Source organism: Aspergillus ruber (genome assembly GCF_000600275.1).
Source record: "Aspergillus ruber CBS 135680 unplaced genomic scaffold scaffold00042, whole genome shotgun sequence".
NCBI lineage: Eukaryota > Fungi > Ascomycota > Eurotiomycetes > Eurotiales > Aspergillaceae > Aspergillus > Aspergillus ruber.
This window is the reverse complement of record NW_024467338.1, coordinates 1-22,771: the sequence shown is the minus strand read 5'-3', so window position 1 is coordinate 22,771 and position 22,771 is coordinate 1. Positions and strand designations below refer to the sequence as shown.

Below are 22,771 nucleotides of genomic sequence, written 5' to 3'. Positions count from 1 at the left end.
TGATATGCTGCAGCTGAAATCAGAACCACAGAGCCCAGAAGAAACCATGTGAAATAAGCCACGATCTAAGGCTATAAAATCATGGATTTCTTAAAGTCTCGGTTCGAGCCGTTCCGTTTCCAACGAGAATGCACCTTTTATGCTAAATGATGTCATAAAGTGATGTGCATAGGCGAATCGCCCGTACAATATCACGTTGAATAGCATCCACTCATCGGTTGCCCAACTTGCGCATGGACCTCGCTGGTTTTAGCCGCATAAGACGTGCTTGCGGCGCTGTATATTTTCCATATGTTATTCGATGGGGACTACAGCTATGCAGCAAACGTTTCTTTACTAGGGCGAGTGCATAGTCAAGCCATGCGGGCTGCATTATTTTCTGTTTTTGGTGTCGTATTGCCGCAGCGCCTTTTGTTTACGCATTCAAGTGGAAGGGTACCAGACGTTCTATAAATACTCCGTTCAATAGCTTTCTCATTCGAAAGGTTCTTCTATTCACTCCAAATAGGTCCTAAGATATCATACTGCGCAGCTGTAATTGTGTCAGAACAGGGCAGTCCCCAAATTTCTCTACGGCTTTCTTTTCTTCTTGCCGTGGGAGCCCAACAAGATACTTCATTGGTGGCCAAGTAAATGAACTGAGACGAGGGCAATAGAATGTCGACATCGTTGATGAGTTGGAATACCTCAAAGTGGTCGACAGCGGCGAGCTGGTGCTTCTCTATGGTTAAAAGCGTTTCAGGTCTGAAAGGCACCAAAGAGGTGAGCGCAAACCATTCAAACAACACCCTTCCCCCCAGATCCAGAGGATATGTTTGGTTCTTTGTCTCTGCTCATATACATCCCATCTTTCTCCGAATCTAACATTATATTTGACAGGACCCTACCATGGCGAAGGACCCTATCCTTGAACTGGCCTTCAATCATATCGTCCTGCCCCCAAAACTTCCTGGGAAGCAGGACAGCAATATTGAGGATGTCGACCAAAAATTACTTTCACTTCTTTTGCGCGCAACCAATGCGATGAAATCCTGTGCTGGAGATGACGACCTTTTTATATGGCAGAGTATCGAGAAAGTCCTACGGACCTGTGGGCTTGTAAACGAGGGTAAATATGTGAACAAAATGGCATTGATGAACGTTTTCCGCGACTTTGAGGATCAGAATGCTGTCATCCTGTATATCACGGAGCAAAACGCCGGCCTCCTCATTCGATCTGTGGGGTAAGTGGAGATAAACACCCGTCTTGGTCTGTTCTAACAGAGCGTTTATACAGTGTGGATGTCATTTTCGAAGCCTTCGAGGCTTCACCCACCACCGAGGAAACTATGGCATCACAGGGAGCCATGCAATGGGATTTCCCCAGCGTTGCTGCGTCCCTAAACCGTTCCGTGTTCGAAAATCCTGTCTTTCAAGAGAACTTAGTCACGTTTCTTGAAAATGCAAGTCTTGAGCCGCTTGACGAATTTGCAGCTAAAACTTTCAAAGCTGGCGTAACGATTTCTGAAACCCGTGACACGGTTGACCCTACACTCATTACAAGCTTCCTCATGACCTTGTTAGAAGTCAACGGTAGCCGCATATATCCTCCCATTCTTCGGAAGCGCATCAAGGATGATGTGGTCTGGGATAATGCGGAACTGCCGTGGCGGCGAAGTCCATTCTGGCTTACACTACGCGTTGCGGTACAGCGCTTACTCTCCTCGAAAATGGGAGAGGAGAAGGGACAAGCAAATTACAAGTTCCTGATGTGTTGTGTTCTTGTGGAGTTGCTCAAAGACTCCGTTAACCACCTGAGTGTCGAGTGGTGCACTATCCTCAGAGCCAAGTTATGCCGTCGTCTGGCTAAGTTGGAAGATGAGAAACAGGCAGTTGCAACTCCCCCTACTGCTTCTGTATATACCAAGCTTTTTGAAGACATCGGTCCCCTTTTCAAAAGCATTATCGAGACTGCCACATCCGCGATTGAAGCCCAGTGGAACGCTTTTAAGGCGGACTGTCGACGCAAAATCCCACCCCTACCGCTGCGTGCGCCAAACAGTGAGCTCTACTTGACTCTTCCTAATAGCAGATCCTACCTCCAAGGGGTTCTTACCCAAGCTCGTCATCAGAGGTTGAGACCAGTGTTTGTCGATCCAATTGCTCTTGGCCCCAATTCAAGCAAGACCACGACCGAATACTTCAGCTCCATGACTTCGCGGTATTCCGCGCTGGATAAATTGGAAAAAAATTTTGAGTCTACAGATCTTAGTGTCCCTAAATCCAAGGACATGTGTTCTCGGATTTGCAAAGATCTTGCTGCTCAGATCCGCGGTTACCTGGAAGCCGTCGGGAATGCTTATGAAGGCAATCCAGAGCAAATGAGTATCTTCATTCTCAATGTATTTGAGCTGTGGGTGCATATAGACAAATGCGCGACTTTCGTTCATCCGCTGCTGCATGAGTATCACCCTTTTATCGAACCAGAAATACTCGATGTCTTGCTACTATCGCGTCTCCACGATATGCGGCGTCTTCAAGTCATTCAACAATATCTCCACGGCAGATGCATTCGGGCTAAAAGACATATCAGTATCTTCGCAGATACCCAAGCAGATTGCTTTGCTTCCCAGTATTTTATCAATTATGACAAATCTGAAAATATGGGGAAACTGTACGAGCTTCATGACCGCATTGACGCTGCATCGACAAGAGCACGAGGTTCCAAAGAGAAGGAGCTACAAAAAGTTAATCAGGAATATATCGACCGCACAGAGAAGATGAAAGAAATTCTTTGTACACAGAAGCGGCATCTAGATGGCTCGCATGATATTAAAGGCTGCAAGCACTGCTGGCACCTTCGTTCTCGCAGACGTCTAAAGATCAAAGTCCATGAAGATTTTCTGCCAAAAGACCCCTATCAAAGGCGTATAACTTTGTTTGAGCTTAACCCACCTTCGACGTTCTCAACATATCGCAGTGTCACTTGGGAAATCATCAATTGCCTCTCTCCTAAAATTGCGTCAAAGTCCGACGAAGCACCGCAAGTACTCTTGGGTAGCTATTCTCAGCTCGAGATCTATAATATGAACAGTGAGACTTTCTCTTTGGCGTCAAAGACAAAATCTTATTTAGGGACTCATTACAATTTCAAAAAGCTGCCAGCTAGCCCCTCAAAAACTTTATTGCCTTTAGGGTTGAAGTTCTCCTACTATGACTCGCGACGTGGTACCTGGGCCAAGAATTTCCCACAGTCATTGAAATTAGCTCACCATTTTGCTCTAAGTATCCCGAAAGAACTCGCGTTCTCGGGTCTTTACTCTTCGCCAAGTTTTGCAGCAGACGGAAACGGCCCTTCTTCGTATGAAACCATTGCGAGCATCGCGGAGTGTCCATCAGAATTGACTGTCCACGAATACATTGCTCATCAGGGCCTTATGGCAGGAAAAAACAGACGGTGGATTTCTATACTTACTGAAATGGTGTCGTCAAATGTCAACTTCAGTCTCCAGGACACCACGATCCTTTTCCATCATCTTACCCTTCAAGCGGGGCCCAGGCTGGATCAGGATGACTTGCGGGCTGTTCATGTCACGCTCAGAGATGTTGCGTTTTGCTTAGCACTTGTTGGCCAGATTGAGCGACACACGGAGGCTATTTCCGCGAATTGGCGTGAGATCAATTACATGGAAACTATGCTGACACTAACCATTCGACTGTGTACACTGGCCCCCCGGAAAGCATTCGTTCGAGCTAATCAGGTTCTGTTAAAAATCCGTCGTATTACGCTCAATTGGATCAGTCACCTTCGAAAGGAGACAAGGACCACACAAGAAGCAGATGTTGCAGAGAGAACTGCACGATATGGCTTCATGTCAGCTCTGCTATGTCGCAGGACATTTGCCCCCCAAGCATACAGCAACACAGAACTCGATTCAGAATCATTCCAGGCTTTTGTGGAGGCCACAATTGCCATGCAAGAGAATCTCGTTGTTGACTTGAGCCGGTTCTCGACAACCACGCGGAACATGCTGGTCCGCGATATCAAGATGGCCCATCGGATGAGGACTATGATCCATCGTTTAGCTAAACGATATCCATCCAGCCTCCAGTGGGCGATTGACACAGTTTGGCCAAACCCAAACAATGCTCCTCGACCGTATACTGATTGGTCTGTTCTGCCGCCACCATATGAATGGTGGATGACCTCGATAGTGGCAGCAACTACAAGATCTGCACCCCAGACAGTGCACTATCATCTTCTTGAAGGTCATCTTCTGATTGACAGCAAGCCACTCGGAAAGCTTCCCGCGGAAATAAGGGATTCAAGTATTTTGAAGAGCCTTTTTGGAAATCAGCGACTTGTTGCATTTCCATCAAGCCTACCTGGGATGAGCTATATGCTGGGAATCCCAAAGAATGGATATTACATTCATTTAGGATATCGAGGCCAGGAGCTAATTATTCAGGCTCAAGGAGCAAATACTCTGCTCGAGCTTATCCCCAAATGTGTCTTTGGCAATGAATCTAGTTTCGACCTCCCGGGGTTTCTGATATATGACTGCGTGCACTGGCTCGATTTGAATTCTGGAAATCTCGACGTTCGTCGCCAACCAGACATTTGGAAAAGCAAATCAAGCAACTGGATAATAAACATTCATACCCGACAAGGGAAAAGACGAGAATCTTCCCTTGTTGACCCGCACAGCAAGACTTTTAAGCTAATGGCACAGATATTCCGTGATTTTGCGCCAGCACACTTGTTGACAGTTTTTCAGCCTCCTCACGGAAAGCTGGCGGTGGAATTGAAAAGCATGGACCTCGACTTTTATGTTAACAATAATCACATACTCCATTGCAGGAAGTTGGCGTCTGAAATCGATCCCAATCAAGATGTCGGTTCCTTATATGGTCTCCGAAGCATGATTGTTTTGAGAGATGCAGCCAATCCGTTGCAGCGCAGTGTCATCACGACGTTGGGAACATTGCGGTATCGACTTCATGGAGTACATGTTCATGTGAAGATGGAAAATGATGGAAGCTACGCTAAGTACATGATTGACGACGTATTGGGGCGATTGCACTGTCCACCAGAACCACGCCTTCTATACAACAAAGCTCGGTTACATGCCTTTACATCCTTCATTCTCCCAGATCCTCTCACAGGTCGAACCGGGACTGAAGAGGCACTACGTTGCCTGCAGTCGGGGTCATGTCAGCCATGGAACCCCATTAATGCCGGATCAGTTGCAATTCTCAAGACAATAGCGAATCTGTCGCCACGGAGGCACTACTACCCCAAGGAATTGAAACGACAGCAAGTCGTCACCTGGGATCCGGACTTGACCGTTACCATTCAGCACGATGCGTTCAAGTTGGTTATTGATTCAATCATGAAAAAGCTAGAGCGGCTCTCGTTATTCCAGGCAAATGTCTTAAAGACGCATGACGAGGATGAGGTATGGACGATTTCGCACCTCCGTGAACGGGCCCACTGGCGTCGATCTATCTATGAGCGTCCAGATATGATATTTATTGCTGCCCCTGCGCCTGCTGACAGGGAATATGTGCCTCGAGGGGTGTGGAATCAGTTAGAACGGGCATCCAAAGCACGAGAGATCCTAAACCTACTTTTCTCACGGCCTAGGCTAATCAACACGACCACCAATCTGAAAGACAACTTACGGAAATTGCCCATAATCGGTGGTTATATCGGCGAGTTCGCGCCAAATCTTATCAGTGACTGTCTTGGGGCAGATTTGGGCGAAGAATGGGGTCTTCTGGTAAAACTTTGCCAGAATTGCAAGCCAAAAGACATGTACAATCTCATGTTTCGGGTGGGACTGGTGGCGTTTCGCGGGAGTGTTGATATGCCAATACTGCGAACGGCAGTTTCATTTTTCATTTTGGACGATCTCAGATATCTTGACCTCCCCAGATACGCTTCATTTGCCGGGTCTGATATGGATAGGAGCATCACCATACAAGATCTATCTAGCATGATCAGGCCCCATTGCAAGAAATATAGGAAGCCGCCGATTCCCAAACATTTAGTCAATTCCGTGAGTTTTGAGGCCGACAAAAATGCACATGAACAAGAATGCACCGATGAATCCATGGACTTTGCAAAGTTCTTGCTCAAGCAATGGCCGGCTCCTTTGCCTTTGGAAACAGGCTTCGATACAAAATACATCGACCTAGATGATGCATTGGAAGTGATCACGCCCCATTGGCAGAGAATATACGCTGGCTTGCAGCTTTCAAAACACGTCGCTGAGGTGCAAACGATTCTCAATCGGTACTTTGTCGCTAAAAATTCTAGTGATCTGGTATTGAATATCCCGGAATCGACAATATTCGGGTCACCACGGCGGGGGAATATTGGGGCTATTCCTCACTTGGGACAAGATCTTTTCATCAAGTCAGGTGAAAAGGTTGGTAGAGTGCCTTTCAAGTTGCCGAGCATCGCGAAGCCCAAATTCGAGGAAGTCAATCGCCGGGTTCACTATAGATTAAACAGGCAATTGAATGCACTGTCTACTGGGATAAAGTCAGATTCAACGAGGGAAATTGCTGAGCTGGAGAGCATTATTGGTCGATTTCGCCATTCGGACTGTCCTGTGAGGTCCATATATGGCAGCGACCTAGGGCAAAGCGTCAATGCACTCAAAAAAAGGAATAAAAATCTTACAGAGACGCCTTTGGTGAATATTAACCTTGAATTTGAGATTGATAAGGCTTATAGGGTGCTTGAAGAACGCTATCATTCCCTAATCAACACACTTGTAGTTGATGATCCGAGATGCCCTTGGCTCCTTCAAGCAAACCTTTGGCCTTCCATGACACCGATATCGCTACTTGAACACCTGCGGTCTAATTCCAATTGTATCTTTGGCAGAAATATGAAGAGAATGGTCTCTGAGTACGCCAAATCAATCGTCAAAGTGCAGCATCTGCTACGGATGATGGACGCCTTGCTGAAAAATGATGAGGGGAGGTTCAGACAAGAGTACAACAACCCCGGCCACGTTAACTGGGATCCATTCTTCTACCCTGACTGGCTGCTTTTGGAAATTGACTCCAACATACAAATTCGAGAGGACCAAGTTACAGTCGCACTGGAAATGATCTCACCATCATCGGGCACCAATTCCGTTTTGCAGATGAACATGGGACAGGGGAAAACTTCAGTAATCACTCCAATGGTGGCATGCGTGCTTGCGGACAAAAAGAAGCTCACCAGACTTTTGGTTCCCAAAGCGTTGCTGTCGCAGACGGCGCAAATCCTCCAATTGCGACTTGGTGGTTTTCTGGGCAGAGAAGTAACCCATATACCGTTCTCACGTCGGACACCAACAACACAGCAACACATCCAGGAGTACCACAATCTTCATGATCATACGATGCAGTCAGCCGGTATTATGCTGACTATACCAGAGCATGTCCTGTCCTTCAAACTGTGCGGTCTGCAGCGATTGTCCGACTGTAAGGCCTCTGAAGCGTACCAGATGGTTGCCATCCAAAGTTGGATGGATCGGGTGTGCCGTGATATTTTGGATGAATGCGATTTTACCCTTGCCACAAAGACTCAACTCATTTATCCAAGCGGTGCACAGTTAGCTGTTGATGGACACCCACACAGATGGAAAGTCGCCGAGACGATACTTGGTTTGGTCGCACATCATCTGCGAGATCTGGCGCAGGAATTCCCTCAGAGCATTGATGTGATAGAACGAGCGGCTACAGAGTTTCCTGTTGTATACTTTTTGCGAAGTGATGTTGAAAATACTCTTATACAGAGAATTGTGGACGATATATGTGCTGGACGAACATCAATACTTCCCACTCGAGGCTGCACGAAGGAACAGCAGCAGGTAATCCGAGTCTTCATCTCACAGGAGATGGTGGAACGACATGTCATTAACGTGGTCTCAAAATTATTCCCCGGTGCACCGAATACCCGCAAGATGGTGTATCTTTTGCGTGGTCTCCTCGTACATGGCATCCTCCTTCTCTGTCTGAAAAAACGTTGGAGTGTGCAGTACGGACTGCACCATGGCCGAGACCCTGTAGCTGTTCCTTTCCATGCAAAAGGCGTTCCTTCTGAGCAAGCTGAATGGGGTCATCCCGATGTCGTCATCCTATTCACATGCCTTGCGTTCTACTATGAGGGACTGAACAAAAAGCAGCTTCGAGAAAGTCTACAAGCCATTTTGAAGTCAGATGATCCTACTACTGAATATGACCAGTGGACGCAGACCTCAGCCTCGCTTCCGGATGCCCTGCGCTACTGGAATATTATCAACGTCGATGATGAAGGGCAGGTTGAAGAGATATGGCGCCACTTACGCTTTTCAACCGTTGTAATCAACCACTTCCTTAATCACAGTGTTTTCCCGGGTCATGCAAAGCAGTTCAGCGTCAAAATCCAGGCGTCTGGATGGGATATTCCTCTGTTCTCCGTTGACAGACAGTGGGCAGATGAGACCGGTAACAGGCCGGGAATCACGACCGGTTTCAGTGGCACAAATGACAACAGGCGCTTACTTCCAATGACAATTAAACAGCATGACCTGTCAGGCCTATCGCATACCAATGCCGAAGTACTGACGTATCTTCTCCAGAAGAGAAACAGGGGCTATGTGCTATTGGCCAACAAAGTTGGAAGACGATTCTCGGAGCTCGAGCTTCTGAACCATCTTTGTGAAAAGGAAACTCGTGTCCTCATTGATGCCGGTGCATTTATTTTGGAGATGGATAATCGGTCCTTGGCCAAGTCATGGCTGCGGGTGGATCCCCAAGCCCAGGGCGCAGTCTATTTTGGATCTGATAACAAAGCTTGGGTTCAGTACAGAGCTGGCAATACAGCTCCATTAATTGCGACTCCTTTTGCGGAGAATTTGGATCATTGCTTGGTTTATTTGGATGAGGCGCATACTCGAGGCACGGATTTGAAGTTGCCGGCTGAAGCCAAGGGGGCATTAACGCTAGGCTTGAACCAGACAAAAGACCACACTGTACAGGGTAAGTTATTTGAATGTTCTTTTGCGGTGAAATAAGATACGTGCTAATGCATAGCAGCTGCGATGCGGATGCGTCAATTGGGAACAACGCAGTCCATAACCTTCATCGCGCCCCCAGAAGTCCACCAAAACATTTTGGACGTCTGCAAGAAGAGACCATCGGATAAACTCGACTCTACCCATGTGATTACCTGGTTGCTCGATCAGACATGCACTAACAACCAGGATCTGCAACCGCTGTATTTCGCACAAGGAAGGGACTTCTGTCGGCGTACCCAGGCGGCAAGGACATGGAACCAGTTCTTTTCTCGGGCAAAGCATCGGAACGCATACATGGCAGTATTGCAGCAAGCAGAGCGGCAAGGATTAGAAGAGCTATATGCACCAGAGGCCTCCTTTGACCCCAAGGAGTTGAACTCCGGTTCTGTCACGCTATCTGGTGAACTCAGAGGCTTTGAAAAAAATATTCAGTACCAACAGCGTCAATCACAGCATTCCATTAGCTCAACTAGAGGCTCGGCTCTTGAAGAAGTTGAGCAAGAGCGAGAGGTTGCTTTCGAGGCCGAAGAGGAGAGAGAAATGCAGCGACCTTGCCGTCTTCCGGCCCTCAAATTTCCGGGTTTGCACAAGGCGATCCGTGAATTTGCCGTTACTGGCTTCCTGGATGGAAAGAGAGGATATTACAAAGCATCTATAGCGCTAGATATGACCCAGCTGAGACGAAAATACAGTATTCGGCCATCTTCGTTGCTACGTCGTCTTTACATTTCGCAGGAATTTCTGAGGACAGTGGAGACTGCCAGCACAGGAGTGATTGATGAATTTACTGTAAGCAGCCCGTCTACCATACAAGTTAAACAAGCTAACAGCGACCAGCGACCAGTTAATTGGATTCTTTGGAGCACAGTGTCTGATACAGCACTCGTCATCATCCCAGAAGAAGCCGAACTCTTGATCCCTCTCCTCCGAACGATTGGGATGCCAGTTGTACACCTTCTGGTATATGCCGCCCCCGTCACTCGCAAAATGCAAGAGTTAAATCGTCTTGACTTTTACTCAACTCCCACTCTCCCGGAGGACTGGAAACCGCCTCCATGGTTACCCCTCGAACTCGGAATTTTGGGCGGACGACTCTACTTTGAATTCGCCGAATACCACTACATTCACAGGAGTGTACTCTTTAGTACACATAGCAACCTGTTTGACTCAGATGAACACGAAGACGAAGAAGACTCCCAGACCACAGCCAAAAACGCCCTCGCCTTCCTTGGCGAATGGCTCTCCCTCCGTCGCCAAGGACAGGACATCACACACACACCTATGGGATATGTTTGTCAGGGTTGGCAGCTGCGCAGCGATTCTCCATTCTTTATACAAAGGCTTGCCGATGTCAACGTTTTGAGCGACGGTTACACCTTCCAACCAAGTAGCCAAAGCGAGAATGACGTTGGTGAGGATGTTGATAGCGAGGACGAGGATTTTGTCTTTAATGAGGAGGAAGGGAATGAGAATGAAGATGCTGAATAGATGGTTTGTTTCTTGAGTTTGCCTATTTGGTTTTTCTGGCTTTGGCGACTTGGCGTTGGCTACAGAAGATTAGGGTTACTTGCTTTAATATCATTTTCCTGTGTTGGGAGTGTAAGACCATGTCATATTCTATTCTGCACATAGAAACACACACCGCGTACTGCATACTGCATAGTACTTCCCACTGAGGAATATGGGATTAGGTGCAAGTAGCAATGACTATGACAGCTGACGATCCACATGAATAGATTAAAAACAAATAATTGGCGCAATAAAAAGGGAAGAAACCCCACATACTTGTAGGGTCTGCAGACACTGGCCAGTTGTCGCATCCCAGAGTGATAGGAATGACCAGAGCTAGGAGGATCCCTTGCAGTTCTGCAACATATACTGTGGCCTCCGACTGTTCTCCCATGTATGCTGATCGCGCCTCCTGGTGCTTTGGGCAGACTGCTGCTGCTCCCACTCTGCCGATGACCCCGCTTCCATCTGTGTATACTGCTGTTACTGGCTGGCCGTGGGCCGTTATTGTGTTGTGTTCTATACTTGCATTTCTGTTTTCTCAGCAATGACCACCTCTGGCGGGCTTCAATACGGCGCCGTGATGTACGGTTGGATATGCTCCAAACCCTGGAATCTGGTTTGCCCTAGCCTCCGCATGGCGAGTTTGCTAATTTTCTCTAGTGGACTCCACTCCCAGGGGCGCCAACCAGGGCAGATGCATCTGCTCCCTATGGCTTCACCTCCGCGTGCTCTCCTCACCTGATTCCCAGACTGACTTGTTTCAATATGTGTTAGCGCTCCCAGCGCCTGTTTCTCCAGGAGGCCTTTCATAGGTAGCTGATGTGTTTCTATGTTCAACGTTGCTGTTTCTGTGGCTCTGAAAGCACCTGCCATGGCTGCCATAGCCCTGGTATGGATTTGGTTTAGAGTCCGAAGGCGTTTCTGGCGATGATCACTGTCTGTTTTGAGAATGTGCCACGCTGAGCATCCATAGAGGAGTGCTGGAAGCGCCACTTTTTGGTAAATCTGGCACAGCTGTATCAGGCCTGTTCCCCATGTGCTTCCCGCCAGTGTTGCCAGTGGTTTTAGGAGGCGAGTTGCTTTCTTTTGGACATGTCTGATTTGGTCTTCCCACTGGAGTGTTAGGTCCAGTATGATGCCTATATTGTGGCTGACTTATTGGATTTAATCTCTATGCCTCCAATTCTCACTGCTTGTGTTACATCAAACTTCGCCCTGGAGCGAGTGACATGTATGAGCTGGTATTTTGCAGGAGAGAATCTTGATCCATGTTTCCTTGCCCATGTTTCTGCCCTCTGGTGTGCCCATTCAAGGTTCCGGCAGATTTGTTCCACTGATGTGCTTCTCGTGAAGAAGCAAACATCGTCGATCCATCCTGTTGTCTGTATATCTCTGTTGCCACTTCTCCGGTGATGAGAGTCGTGGTGAAAGTCGAGGTGGATTAATAGCTGGTCCGATTACCGAGGCCGACAAATCCCTCATACGGACACACTCGTCTAGATAGCCAAGCACTCATTCTACCATCTATGGTGTCTATAGATATCAATGCCACCCTCTGTGTAATCTAAAGTTCCTCTTCCTATATAGCCTCGTGCAGTCCGGATAATCGACTCCCCGACTTCCCCGACTCGGAGTTTAGCCGCCTTATTGGTTTATCCGTTTCAGAAGGGGAGTGATAAGGATTGATCGGATAAATGGTTGGCCTGAGTAGCGAGGCCAGGAGATTCTTATAGTCGACGTGCGCACACATATTGTAGACTAAGCACTCAATCAGTTGTGTACGTGCATGTACGTTCGTTAGGCGGTATACCTCTTTCGTCAAGCTAGTTTCCTCCATATAGACCTTGTTAGTCCGGAATAATCGACTCCCGATTTTCCCTTTGAGCTACGATCCGAGAGACCCCGCTTCATATAATACGAATTTTACATCTTGAAAACATGCATAAATTCGGCATTCCATGTTTGCACTGTTTGTGGAACCTGAGGATCGAGTCGAACCTGACGAGCGCGACTCCTTAAAAGGTGTCCGGAGACCTAATAATGAGCTGCTCGAGATGGACCCTCGGTTGCCCTTTAGAAGTTTGGGGCGATCAAAGATGGGCAAATTGCCCGGCCCCAACGCTTAGCAGCCTTCTGCATATCTCTTATTATCTTCAGTAAAATCGGCAATCCAAGCCGCGAAATCACTCGCATCGCGGGAAAGATGATGGCTTTGGAAGGGATGATTCCAGGCATCGGCCAGACGAGAAGCTCGATCACAAATTCGAAAGCAATGTCTAACATTGCCCAATTTTATCTTGTTATCTGGAGCAAAAGTTCAGTGGAAGTCGCTGTGTATTTGGCGCACGTAAGCAGTGGCTCTTCTGACCATCGTCTCAACCTTGTTTATTACCCAAGTGGGTAATGACCATTCGTTCCTGTCCTGGACCGACTCAGCACCAACACCAGACATACCATTGATCGATTTCTCGAGCTCTCAACAAATGATTAAGATTATTTATCCCCAAAAACGACCATTATTTATTCAAGTAAAGCTTAGGACCGCAGCTGGAAGCCGGCAATTTTAGTGATCTCAGAAAACGAGCCAAAGGATTCATGTGGAGTTTTGGGGCAAATTCTCGTATTTCTTTGACCAATGCAGTGGCTGTAATTCTCACCTTTTCATGTGGACAGTGTTCCTTCTGTCTACCGTAGGAATACGAAGTGCTGTGCTTGCTATTTGTTTTTATATCTGATCAGGATCATTGAATCAATCTATAACCTCAAAAGCTATGGCCTCTGGGCTTGTACAAATTTATCTTTCCATTCCTGGTCGCAATACCATGCATTTCACGCGTTTACTTTCTCGTTGGATCGTTACATTTTCTTTCCTCGTCTTATTATTCATAATTATGATTGTTGCTCTGTGTCAGCAAAAATCTAGGGAATGGATTCTGGACCATGAGAGTGAGCTCCCGCCGCGAATCCCATTCATGCTAGATAGCGCGGATCGGCAATACCTAGGGCACATGGACAGAAATCCATCGTTGATTGAAGAAATTCCTTGTGCGGAGAATGTACCATGTTGTAATATTCCAACATCAAGAATACCCGAGTTCCAGGTCGTGTTCAAAATGGGGGCATCAGAGCCAATAGATCGAGTGTACTCAAACCTGAATCATACGTCCAAGTGCATTCCAAATGTACTTGTGGTCTCTGATAAAGAACAGAAGATTGGACGCTTCCATGCCCACGATGTCATTGACAATCTGCCTTCGTGGTATCGAAAACATAACAAAGAGTTTAAGGATTATGATAATCTCAACAAGCCCGATACCGATGCAAGCTCTATATCCTATGCCAACGGACACCGGCTTGACAAGTTTAAGTTCTTACCAATGATCGAGTATGCCTATGAGAAAAACCCAAACGCGAAGTGGTTTATCTTCCTCGAAGCGGATACTTTTATTTCTTGGAACAATGTGTTTCAGCTGCTGGATCAATACAATCATAGCCTACCTTTATATTTCGGCTCACCAGCCCCAGGGCGAATCCTCCCAGATGGCAAGAAGACATGGTTTGCTCACGGGGGCACTGGTTATGTTCTGTCTAGTGCGGCAATGGAACTGCTCGTTTCGAGGACAGACTCATTAAACGGGCAATATCTGCCACGATTGAGCGAGCAGTTCGAGACTCTTATTAAGGAAGACTGCTGTGGCGACTCAGTTCTGGGTTATGCACTAGCCTGGAAGGGAATCCCTTTGACTGGGCTTACTCCCATGTTTAATCCACATTCATTGCATATGCTTTCATTTTCTACGGAGAGCTGGTGTATTCCAATTATCAGCATCCACAAGGCCCAGGGGCAAGATATTTCTGGACTTTCAGACTTCGCCGCAGCTAAAAACAAAAGCTTCCCTGTATGTCGTTATTTCATAAATCTTCCCCCTTCAATCCATATGCTGATGAATTCTTCAAAAGAAAAATTCATCGCTCCTTTATGGAGATCTTTTCGAATACCTTCAACTTTCTCACATCGATGTCCTGGACAATTGGGATAATACAGCTCTCGTTCCGCTATTGGAGGTCGAGTCTAATTTAGCACATGAGTCTTTTGCTGCCTGTGCTGAGACCTGCTATAATCACACAGACTGCTTTCAGTTCACATATAAAAGCTCATGGAGATCTAAACAATGCTTGCTCACGAGTGATATTAAGCGAGGGCAAAGAAAGGTACCTGAGCTTAACAGGCGTGGGCGGAACACCTATGTATCAGGTTGGGATATTGGTAAAATCCAGAAATTTGCGGATGCAAATCGATGCGTTGATGCGGAATGGGCTCTACCAGGTATCAACCATTGAAGGTCGCCAAGGAGCCATATTTTGCCCCAAGGACCTCATACGAAACTGCGCTATGAGACTAGTGTAATGGACTATGACACTTGTATTGGATAAGATTAACTTATTAATGACCTAGATGAAAAGTGCCGAGCACCCAACTTGACATAATTTCTCGTAGTAGATGGTGAAAATGTGGGCCGCATCAACTTGATCCCAAATGTCAAAATTTGCCGCATCATTAACCTCATCTGAAACAACACATTCTTGGTCTTTTTCCCACACTCTATTTATGAAAGTATCATCCTGAGGAGCATGAAATAGGTAAGTGGACGGGCAAACCATCTCTCCTTAGTCAATTTGATAGATTTCAATGTACAATGAGTAATTTTCCACTGCAGGTTCATACAAATGTAACCCATACCCTGGCTATAAGTGTCAGTCCCCCAAGACAACAATGTTTGGAGATTCAGTGAAATTAAGATCAATTCCTCAAGGTACAACACTAATGTCAAAGCCGTCATCTATACCAGAAGCACATATGAAAATGTCAGGAAAATCATTCTCGGCAATAGAGCCTTTCTTAAAGAATCACTCTAGATAGTTCTGCAGTGGACGCATTATATATAATTATAATAAATTCATATGTCCTGTCACCTTCAGATATAGCGTGTTGCGTGCTGTCAACTGTATCCTCCAGCGAGTAGGCGAGAGGATGACATATTTCGGAAATGTAAATGAAGAGGCAATCGCTCAGCTCAATCAGAATTTCCAGTTATTCAGCGTAGTTGACAACAGGACGCCACGTTTTGGCCAAACAGCTTTTTCATCCTTCCTTAACAGCCACGGAGCGCTTCCTTCATCTCTAACAAAAGCAGGATCCATACTGTACAGTAGCTTACAATACCTCTCACAAGCCCCCTTTTCTCATCGGCAGCCACTGCCAGAAACCTTGACATCCGAAGAGTTCCTTCGAGCTCTGACATGGATCCACTATGAGAAAGCTTGCTGGGTCAACCGTGAGGGGGGGAGTCACTGCCGGGGTCGCACTCCGGCTGACCACCGTCGATTGCTTTTCGCTTTTCCAGAGTTTCGCAACATATCATGACCGCAGAAATCCGCCCCTGAATGTGAAAGAGTGGCGACATCAGGCGAAGCGCAGAGCATTCGGGCTCCCAGATTCTCGTCTCACAGGGATCAATTGTGATGAGGATGGGGACGAGATATACCATGATGTCTAAGATGTGGTCTTCTCAACCCAACCAATGGTCAGCGAAGTCTTAGCACCAGTTGAACGGGATGAATTTCGATCCATCGTCAAGCAGCTTAATGGGAATGATGTTAGTCTTCGTAAGCTTATTATTTCTCCTGAAAGATTTCATGTCTTGGTCAAATTGCTTCCCATCGCACAGTTTGGGCACTGTGATATGCTTCCAGACGAGCAGCTCCCGGGGCTTGACTGTGTCGCAGACTATTGTGAAATCATTCCATCGAATCACAGACTGAGGAATCACTTGGTCAATGTTTGATGATGCTGCCAAAACAGTAGTATGCTAAACCTTTAGTATCCTCCATAAGTAAGCACCACTAACTGTCTTAACCATTGCTTTTTGAGTCATTTTATACTGCACCTTTTAACCTTTTAACCTTTTGGGACAGCCAAGAACCTTTGCCGACCTTGAACAGGTTATTCCTGTGTCAGGAAAGATTCTTACGCTTCACAAGCTAACTCAATTGGCCTCTATTCTTGATTGCAATTTTGCCTGGGACGACCTTCTCCCTTACCAATACAACCCTTTCGATAACACCAATACGGCCTCAAGCCTTGCTGAAACCATTGATACCTTAGAAGGTCCAATCCTTCTTGGATCTGGCAAGGCCTTGCACGAAGCGCAACCCAAGACGCTGTTTTCGGGGCGTTCATTGCTAACACTACCTACGACGGCACTGACATTCAGCCAGAGGCCCAAGTCGACCATGATAGTACCCTACTGTTTCAGCTGAGCCCTGTCCATGATATCTTCTGAGGCAAAGTTGGACAGGCCAGCTGGCCAATGGTCAGGAAAGAACTTTCTAGATGGGAAAGATAAGGCTGTTTACAAACCAAGCAAATGGAGGGGCACTTGGAGTACACAAGTCGAAGTTAAAGCCATTGAGGTTTGGAATCATTTCTACTGATATGCTATAAGTGACTAGGTACCAGTATCAGTTGCTTCATTTGATAAAATTCTTTATTAAAGGCAGCGCATGACTCCTTGTGAGCCATGAATATCACTAAATATTTAACTTCATAAGCAAAGCCCTCAGTCGCTTCCGACGAGCACGTTTGATGAGGACGCGCCTCCAGCTCCAGGGTGACGAGTTCTCGCCTTCTCGTGGTGTCCGGCGTCAGTACTCATTATTTGATGAGGAAGCCAAGAAGAATACCCCTATGGTGCTGGTTACGCGGATGTTCTAATGCCGGGTGACAGCGCCATCGATGGCCCTTGTGTGGGGACACTTTACCACAATAGTCTTGAATATTAATACCACCATTTTCGGATAAATACAGTTCTCTACATAGCTTAGCCTCGTGCAGTCTGGATTATCAACTCCCCGAAACCCCGAGCCTGAACTACCCGCTTCAGATTTCGCGAAGAGTACGTAGTATGGCGCAATAATAATGGAGAAGAGACCCGCGCATATTTAGCCGACCGCCCGCCCGATGATCCGACGCATGAGCAACCATGGAAGAGGGCCAGGAACAGGAACACCAAAGAGGGCTAGAGGTGTCCAGAGCAAAGAGATTGAGATCTAAATCAGGTGAGAGTTCCAAACTATATGATTTAGGTATACTTATAATGTAGGTTGCAGTACCTGTCGTTCCCGCAAGGTAAAGAGAGCATCCGGATAAGTCGAATAGAGAAGTGCTAACGTTGCAGGTCAAATGCGACGAAAGACCCGGAGGCTGCGACAACTGCCGTAGATTGAAATTGACTTGCATCGTATCAGCATCTAGTCCACAGGTGCAACATGGAGAAAGTCGTACAGCAAAGGTAAAACGTACCTATCGCTCCTGCACTGCGTGTCGGACTGCCAAAGCAAAATGCTGCGGATCAAAACCAGAGTGTCATCGCTGCCAACAGAAGCAGACGAATTGCGTCTACGAGGATAAAACTCAACCCCGGTGGACTAATATCCTGACGAGGAGGGCAGACTCGCGACAAGGCGAACCAAGCTGGAGTCCAGTGCAGACCCGCGAGGCCAGCAGGGTCTCCTCGCCAGAGCTGTCAAGAACGCAGAGGGCGTTAACACTGCAAAGGGTCGAGAACTCCTCACCGCTGGATTGGCTGGAGACAGCTAGTCTTCCTGAAGATCCAGTCAAAATCGGACTCTTGGTACAAGAATACTTCAGCAATATTAGTCCGATTCGTTGCTTTGCTTTCGTTCATCAGCCGTCATTTTTACAGAGGCTAGATACTGGGCTTGCTAGCGAGTCTCAAAGACATGCTCTGCTGCATATCATTTGTGCCTTGGGTGCTCAGTAAGTTTTCTTTTCCTTTCTTTTTCTTTTTTATAGCCTCTCCAGGAGGCTAATAAGACAGATTCTATGCTCTCGAGTATAGTAAAACAATTGAGGAAATCCCCCCTCGATCAGTGCTTAACATGGGGAGTGCATGGGCCAAGACAGCGCAACGACTGGTCTTGGAAGAATTGGGCTGTGTGACTATCGACAATTTAATGGTATGCTTCTATTCAAGGTCGTTCAATCGGAGAGTGTGCTGACCCTCAGGCAACTATTCTTCTGCATGACTATGCCCTCCGCATGGGCCACTTTGCTAACGCTTTCATGTTGAGCTCTTTGACAACTCGCATGACACAGGCGCTACAGATAAACCTGGAATACAACACAGATATCCTCTGCAAAGAAAGTACCGGTCTCTCGGTCACTGAAAAGGAGTCCCGTCGTCGACTAATGTGGAGCTGTTATGCTCTCGATGCTCTGGTGGGCAGCGGAGTTGATCAACTCACCTTGATGGACGAGAAACATATCAAAGTCCAACTACCTTGCCATGATCACAACTTTTTGCAACAAATACCTTCCATTACCGAGCTCCTCGAGCCTGGGCAGGTATTGCGTTTCGCTCCCGTTACGTCACACCCCGAGGCAGCCCAGAATATGGGGATCATGGCATATTTCATCCGCCATGTCGCCATTCGCAAGCGAGTCCTGTGGTATATCAAACACCTGGATCTTGCTATGCTTCCGTGGTTGCCAGACTCGGAATTTGCCATATTGACTGCAGACTGTCGGGCGTGGTATGAATCTCTACCTGCCAGCTTGCAGTTTACTCCGGATATTATTTACATGCATAAAGCGACTTCGCGACTTGGTGCTCTTTGTGTGTTACACTGTTCTCATTTCGAGACCATGTGCGACTTGTATCGTCTGAGTGCGCCAGCATTATACAAACTACGAGCAGCGTTTGAGTTTCCTCCGGAACAGCATGATTTCCTCTGTCATTTAAAAAGGATCTTGTTTGACTCTGCGAAGAACCTCGCAAGAATAATTGCCGTGACAGCAAATCACGGAGAGTCGATGCTAGCAGATTCAAGACTTCCTATCATTACGTATGATAGTTGTCGTATTATGGTGTATCATTGCACACAAATCATTGATCCAATGGCAGAGGAGAGTAAAGCTTTGCTTCGGGAAACACTGGGTCATCTGAAGACCAATATCTCTGCCTTAAAGAAAATGCGGTCTTTGAATGCAATTGCAGAATCACTGGTATGGTTTCCATGCCTTGCGATATAAACGCTAACGAATGTCAGTGTTCTGTTGCGGAAACCATGTTAAGACGTTCCGGCATTGAGTCTGAGGTTGTACGCCAAAACAATATCATTCCTGACGATCCATACTCGTCACCAGACGAAGATGGACAAAGCCCAGGCATCGCTCGTGAGAGAAGCTACGTCAATGTCGAATCGTATGCTAGGTCAAGAGCTCCTGGAACACCACCACAGAGGACTCCTGACTCCGTGTTGAATCCTCTTTCAATATACCGTCTGGCGAGAAAATCCGTTCCTGAACGACATGCACCAGAGACAACTTCATCTAGTGTCAACTGTACAGAGCAGCAGGTAGTGCAGGACGCCGGTAATATCAACCAGGCTTATCTTAACGATTTGCAGACGCTGCTCATGTCAGATCTTAGCTGGGAATGGCAGCCCGCTGATACAGCTGTCGGATCTGAAATCGATGCAGCCTGTCTCTTACCCTGGACGGGAGTTCCAAATAGCAATACAGACTCGTGGTTGCCAACCTTTCCATTTGGATAGTTCATGATAATCAATACATTTGAATATAAAATATGCTATCAGCTTGGCCGAGCTACTCCGCATCCAAAGGACAAACAGGCGGCGTATTGTTAACCTGAATCCCACCCCTCTTTTTCTCCTCGCTATCGTGAAACGGCAACTTCCATCCCCCTTCTGATTCTGGCGTCGACAACCAGAGCCTCATCAAATGACGTCGCTTGACCGGATTTCCGTGCTCATCCACTGCACCAGGAGGATGATCCTGGTATGCTGTCCTGGAATGAAAAACATGTGCATTACTCACGAACTGGATATCTCCGGGCGCAAGGATCATGTGCAAAGAAACTCTGGCACACGTTTCCTCAAACACTTTCATAGCATATTTCTGCTCCTCAGACAACGGCGGAATAACCGCATTAGGGCCAGAATTAAACCTCGCTAGCGAGGTCACATTGTTCGGGTCAAATTTGGCGTAAACGCGCTGGCTCTTGGGATCATTCTCGAGATACCAAATACTTCCTCTTATCCATTGTTCTTCGCCCTCGCTAACTTCGCCTTTTCGGTCCAAGTACCAGTTTGGCTCGGCGAGTGTTTTAACTACATCTGGATGGGATTTCTGAAGCTCGTTGAAGACATGGTGGGTAGAAGCGATGTCTGATTCTCCACCGGAGAAAGATTGAGCGATACAGAGAAGTCCCACTATGTCGGAGCCGTCGGTGTGAAAGAATTGCCTATTCCGTCAGTATCTCTTATCCTTAGCAATGCGATAGCAACATACCGTGCATTGGTCCGGTAAATGCGTACTCTGTCTGTCTTAGTCGGATCTTCACCTAAATCTTTGACGTGACCAAGGACATGACCACGTCCATTCTGACTGACAAAGTAACCGAGATAAGTTCCCAATCCCATATAAGCAGTGGCACACTTGCGCAAATCCCAATCTTGAACTGGTAGTCCGCGAAAGAGCCAGAAGCCCTGACCATTGATGAGTTCATTACGCAGGATGTCCATTCGTGATGAGAGTGTGGGGAGGGGGAAGAGATCCTAAACATGTTAGGTGTGCTATTTATAATTGACAAAAATAAGACATACCTTGGTTATACCCGTCAATGGTATATCAGCAGCAATAAACCAATTCGCCGCAGCATTTATCTCAGCCACTTCTTCCGGAGTGAAATGATGAATCCATCGTCCTGGATTATCGCGGTAGTCCGCTGCTTTCCAGACAGTAGGACCTACGATCTTCTTAGGGAATTCATGATATGAACGGACCGCATTATAAACAGGAGGGTGCTGGCCGGATGTTTTGAGGCCATCTGGAAAGGCGATTCTGGAGTTGGTTGTTTGTGTAGAGGGGGAAATGGTGTCAACAAGTGAAGGAGCCATTTTGAATTGACGGGTCTAGCGTACGAGACTGGGAGATTAACTGAGTGTATTTATATTGTTCTGCTTGTGATCATCAGTCATTATCGGGTCGGTAGACACGGGTTGTCGCTTATAAGCGATGAACCGTAACTGTATACAATGTAGTCAAATCACGCCCTCTCAAACATGTCTCGACTGTGTCGGATCTTTATTTCCATTGTCTACCAAGTCATCAACCAGGTCATCGTCATATTCTGTCTAAAAATACTATTTAATCACTTTAATCAACATCTCAAGTTCATTTGATATAGAAGAACACAAATATCACAATGGCTATGTCCATACCAGCGTGGAAAAGGAACGCCCCAACCCCATACTCGAGGTTATATATGGCGTGGCAAACAGAATATGGAATCAAACAGGCATTTTGTCAATGATATGCCAGCTGTTACTCCGATTTCACGAATTTAAGAGGGGAAACCTGGCTGTTACCCAAGGTCATTTGTTGGCACTAGAGTAATGGCACCTCTGATGTATACATCCAGGTTGATGGTCTCCACGAAAAACATTAGATGAAGGTGTTTGGGAATATAAACGCAACTGTTATGATTCCTGCAGACGTTCTTGTGTCTTCTAGAGGTAGACGTAATCTTTGAATTACTGTTGCTGTCATGCTAAGTGCCATGAAGAAGGCGTAAATACAAGAGTACCAAACGACGGCCGAGAAACCCAGAGAAAAAAATGACGAAGCACCCAGTCAAGGTGGTCTTACAGAGGACATGGGTTGGTAGGCCAAAGCATCGAACATTCCAACTGGAAGTCAGCAAGCTCCATAGAGAGCTTACATGACAGCAAAAAATATTCAAGGCAGCTTTAGAGGGGCAAGAATTGTGATCTCAGGCTTAAAACTAATTACTAGGCTAGACATGAAGCTGCAGACGCTAATTCCTATTGAAGGGGTCCCTGGGATACCTACTCTTAGAGTGTCACGGACGGCCCCGTGACCCCGCCCCGAACCCGCCCCAAAGCCCGCTGGGCCGGGGTTTGGGGCAGAGGTGCTCGCCCCGCCCTGGGTTTGGGGCAGAGATGCCCGCCCCGCTGATTTTTGGGGCGCCCCGTTGGGGCGGGCTGAGTTGGGGCAGCGGGGTTTGGGGGTGGCCCAGGGCCCGGTTAAGCCCCATTACAGAGCCAAACATATAGTATTGTATGGTATCTATACTGTGTAATGATTACAT

General features: G+C 46.9%; 5 protein-coding genes across 5 annotated transcripts; 4 read left to right on the top strand and 1 right to left on the bottom strand.

The window, feature by feature from the left end:
* Nucleotides 1-888: 888 nt before the first annotated feature.
* On the top strand, nucleotides 889-10,529 carry EURHEDRAFT_381568 (uncharacterized protein; the record flags this gene model as incomplete). The annotated part of the gene is made up of 4 exons (XM_040779425.1): nucleotides 889-1,223; nucleotides 1,277-9,003; nucleotides 9,061-9,830; nucleotides 9,879-10,529. 4 exons carry the CDS (start codon nucleotides 889-891, stop codon nucleotides 10,527-10,529), a joined length of 9,483 nt encoding a protein of 3,160 aa, XP_040634514.1.
* A 1,051-nt stretch (nucleotides 10,530-11,580) lies between these two features.
* Nucleotides 11,581-12,049, top strand: EURHEDRAFT_279320 (uncharacterized protein). Its single transcript, XM_040778184.1, has one exon. The coding sequence runs from the start codon at nucleotides 11,727-11,729 to the stop codon at nucleotides 11,964-11,966; it is 240 nt and encodes a 79-aa protein (XP_040634513.1). The 5' UTR covers nucleotides 11,581-11,726; the 3' UTR covers nucleotides 11,967-12,049.
* Nucleotides 12,050-13,251: 1,202 nt separating this feature from the next.
* EURHEDRAFT_416999 (uncharacterized protein) lies at nucleotides 13,252-15,208 on the top strand. The gene is made up of 2 exons (XM_040783100.1): nucleotides 13,252-14,452; nucleotides 14,514-15,208. Exons 1-2 carry the CDS (start codon nucleotides 13,325-13,327, stop codon nucleotides 14,892-14,894), a joined length of 1,509 nt encoding a protein of 502 aa, XP_040634512.1. The 5' UTR covers nucleotides 13,252-13,324; the 3' UTR covers nucleotides 14,895-15,208.
* A 2,388-nt stretch (nucleotides 15,209-17,596) lies between these two features.
* On the top strand, nucleotides 17,597-20,192 carry EURHEDRAFT_534047 (uncharacterized protein; the record flags this gene model as incomplete). The annotated part of the gene is made up of 6 exons (XM_040787277.1): nucleotides 17,597-17,638; nucleotides 17,792-18,393; nucleotides 18,455-18,593; nucleotides 18,643-19,641; nucleotides 19,686-19,812; nucleotides 19,858-20,192. The coding sequence occupies 6 exons, from the start codon at nucleotides 17,597-17,599 to the stop codon at nucleotides 20,190-20,192; spliced, it is 2,244 nt and encodes a 747-aa protein (XP_040634511.1).
* Nucleotides 20,193-20,244: 52 nt separating this feature from the next.
* On the bottom strand, nucleotides 20,245-21,557 carry EURHEDRAFT_466180 (TauD/TfdA family dioxygenase; the record flags this gene model as incomplete). The annotated part of the gene is made up of 3 exons (XM_040785075.1): nucleotides 20,245-20,902; nucleotides 20,950-21,215; nucleotides 21,264-21,557. 3 exons carry the CDS (start codon nucleotides 21,555-21,557, stop codon nucleotides 20,245-20,247), a joined length of 1,218 nt encoding a protein of 405 aa, XP_040634510.1.
* Nucleotides 21,558-22,771: the final 1,214 nt, after the last annotated feature.

Excerpts from the sequence above, each read along its gene's own strand:
- EURHEDRAFT_416999 (XM_040783100.1), top strand. The coding sequence starts at position 13,325 with ATGGCCTCTGGGCTTGTACAAATTTATCTTTCCATTCCTGGTCGCAAT. Across the intron at positions 14,453-14,513 it reads CTAAAAACAAAAGCTTCCCT|AAAAATTCATCGCTCCTTTA; the intron begins GTATGTCGTTAT and ends ATTCTTCAAAAG.
- EURHEDRAFT_279320 (XM_040778184.1), top strand. The coding sequence starts at position 11,727 with ATGCCTCCAATTCTCACTGCTTGTGTTACATCAAACTTCGCCCTGGAG.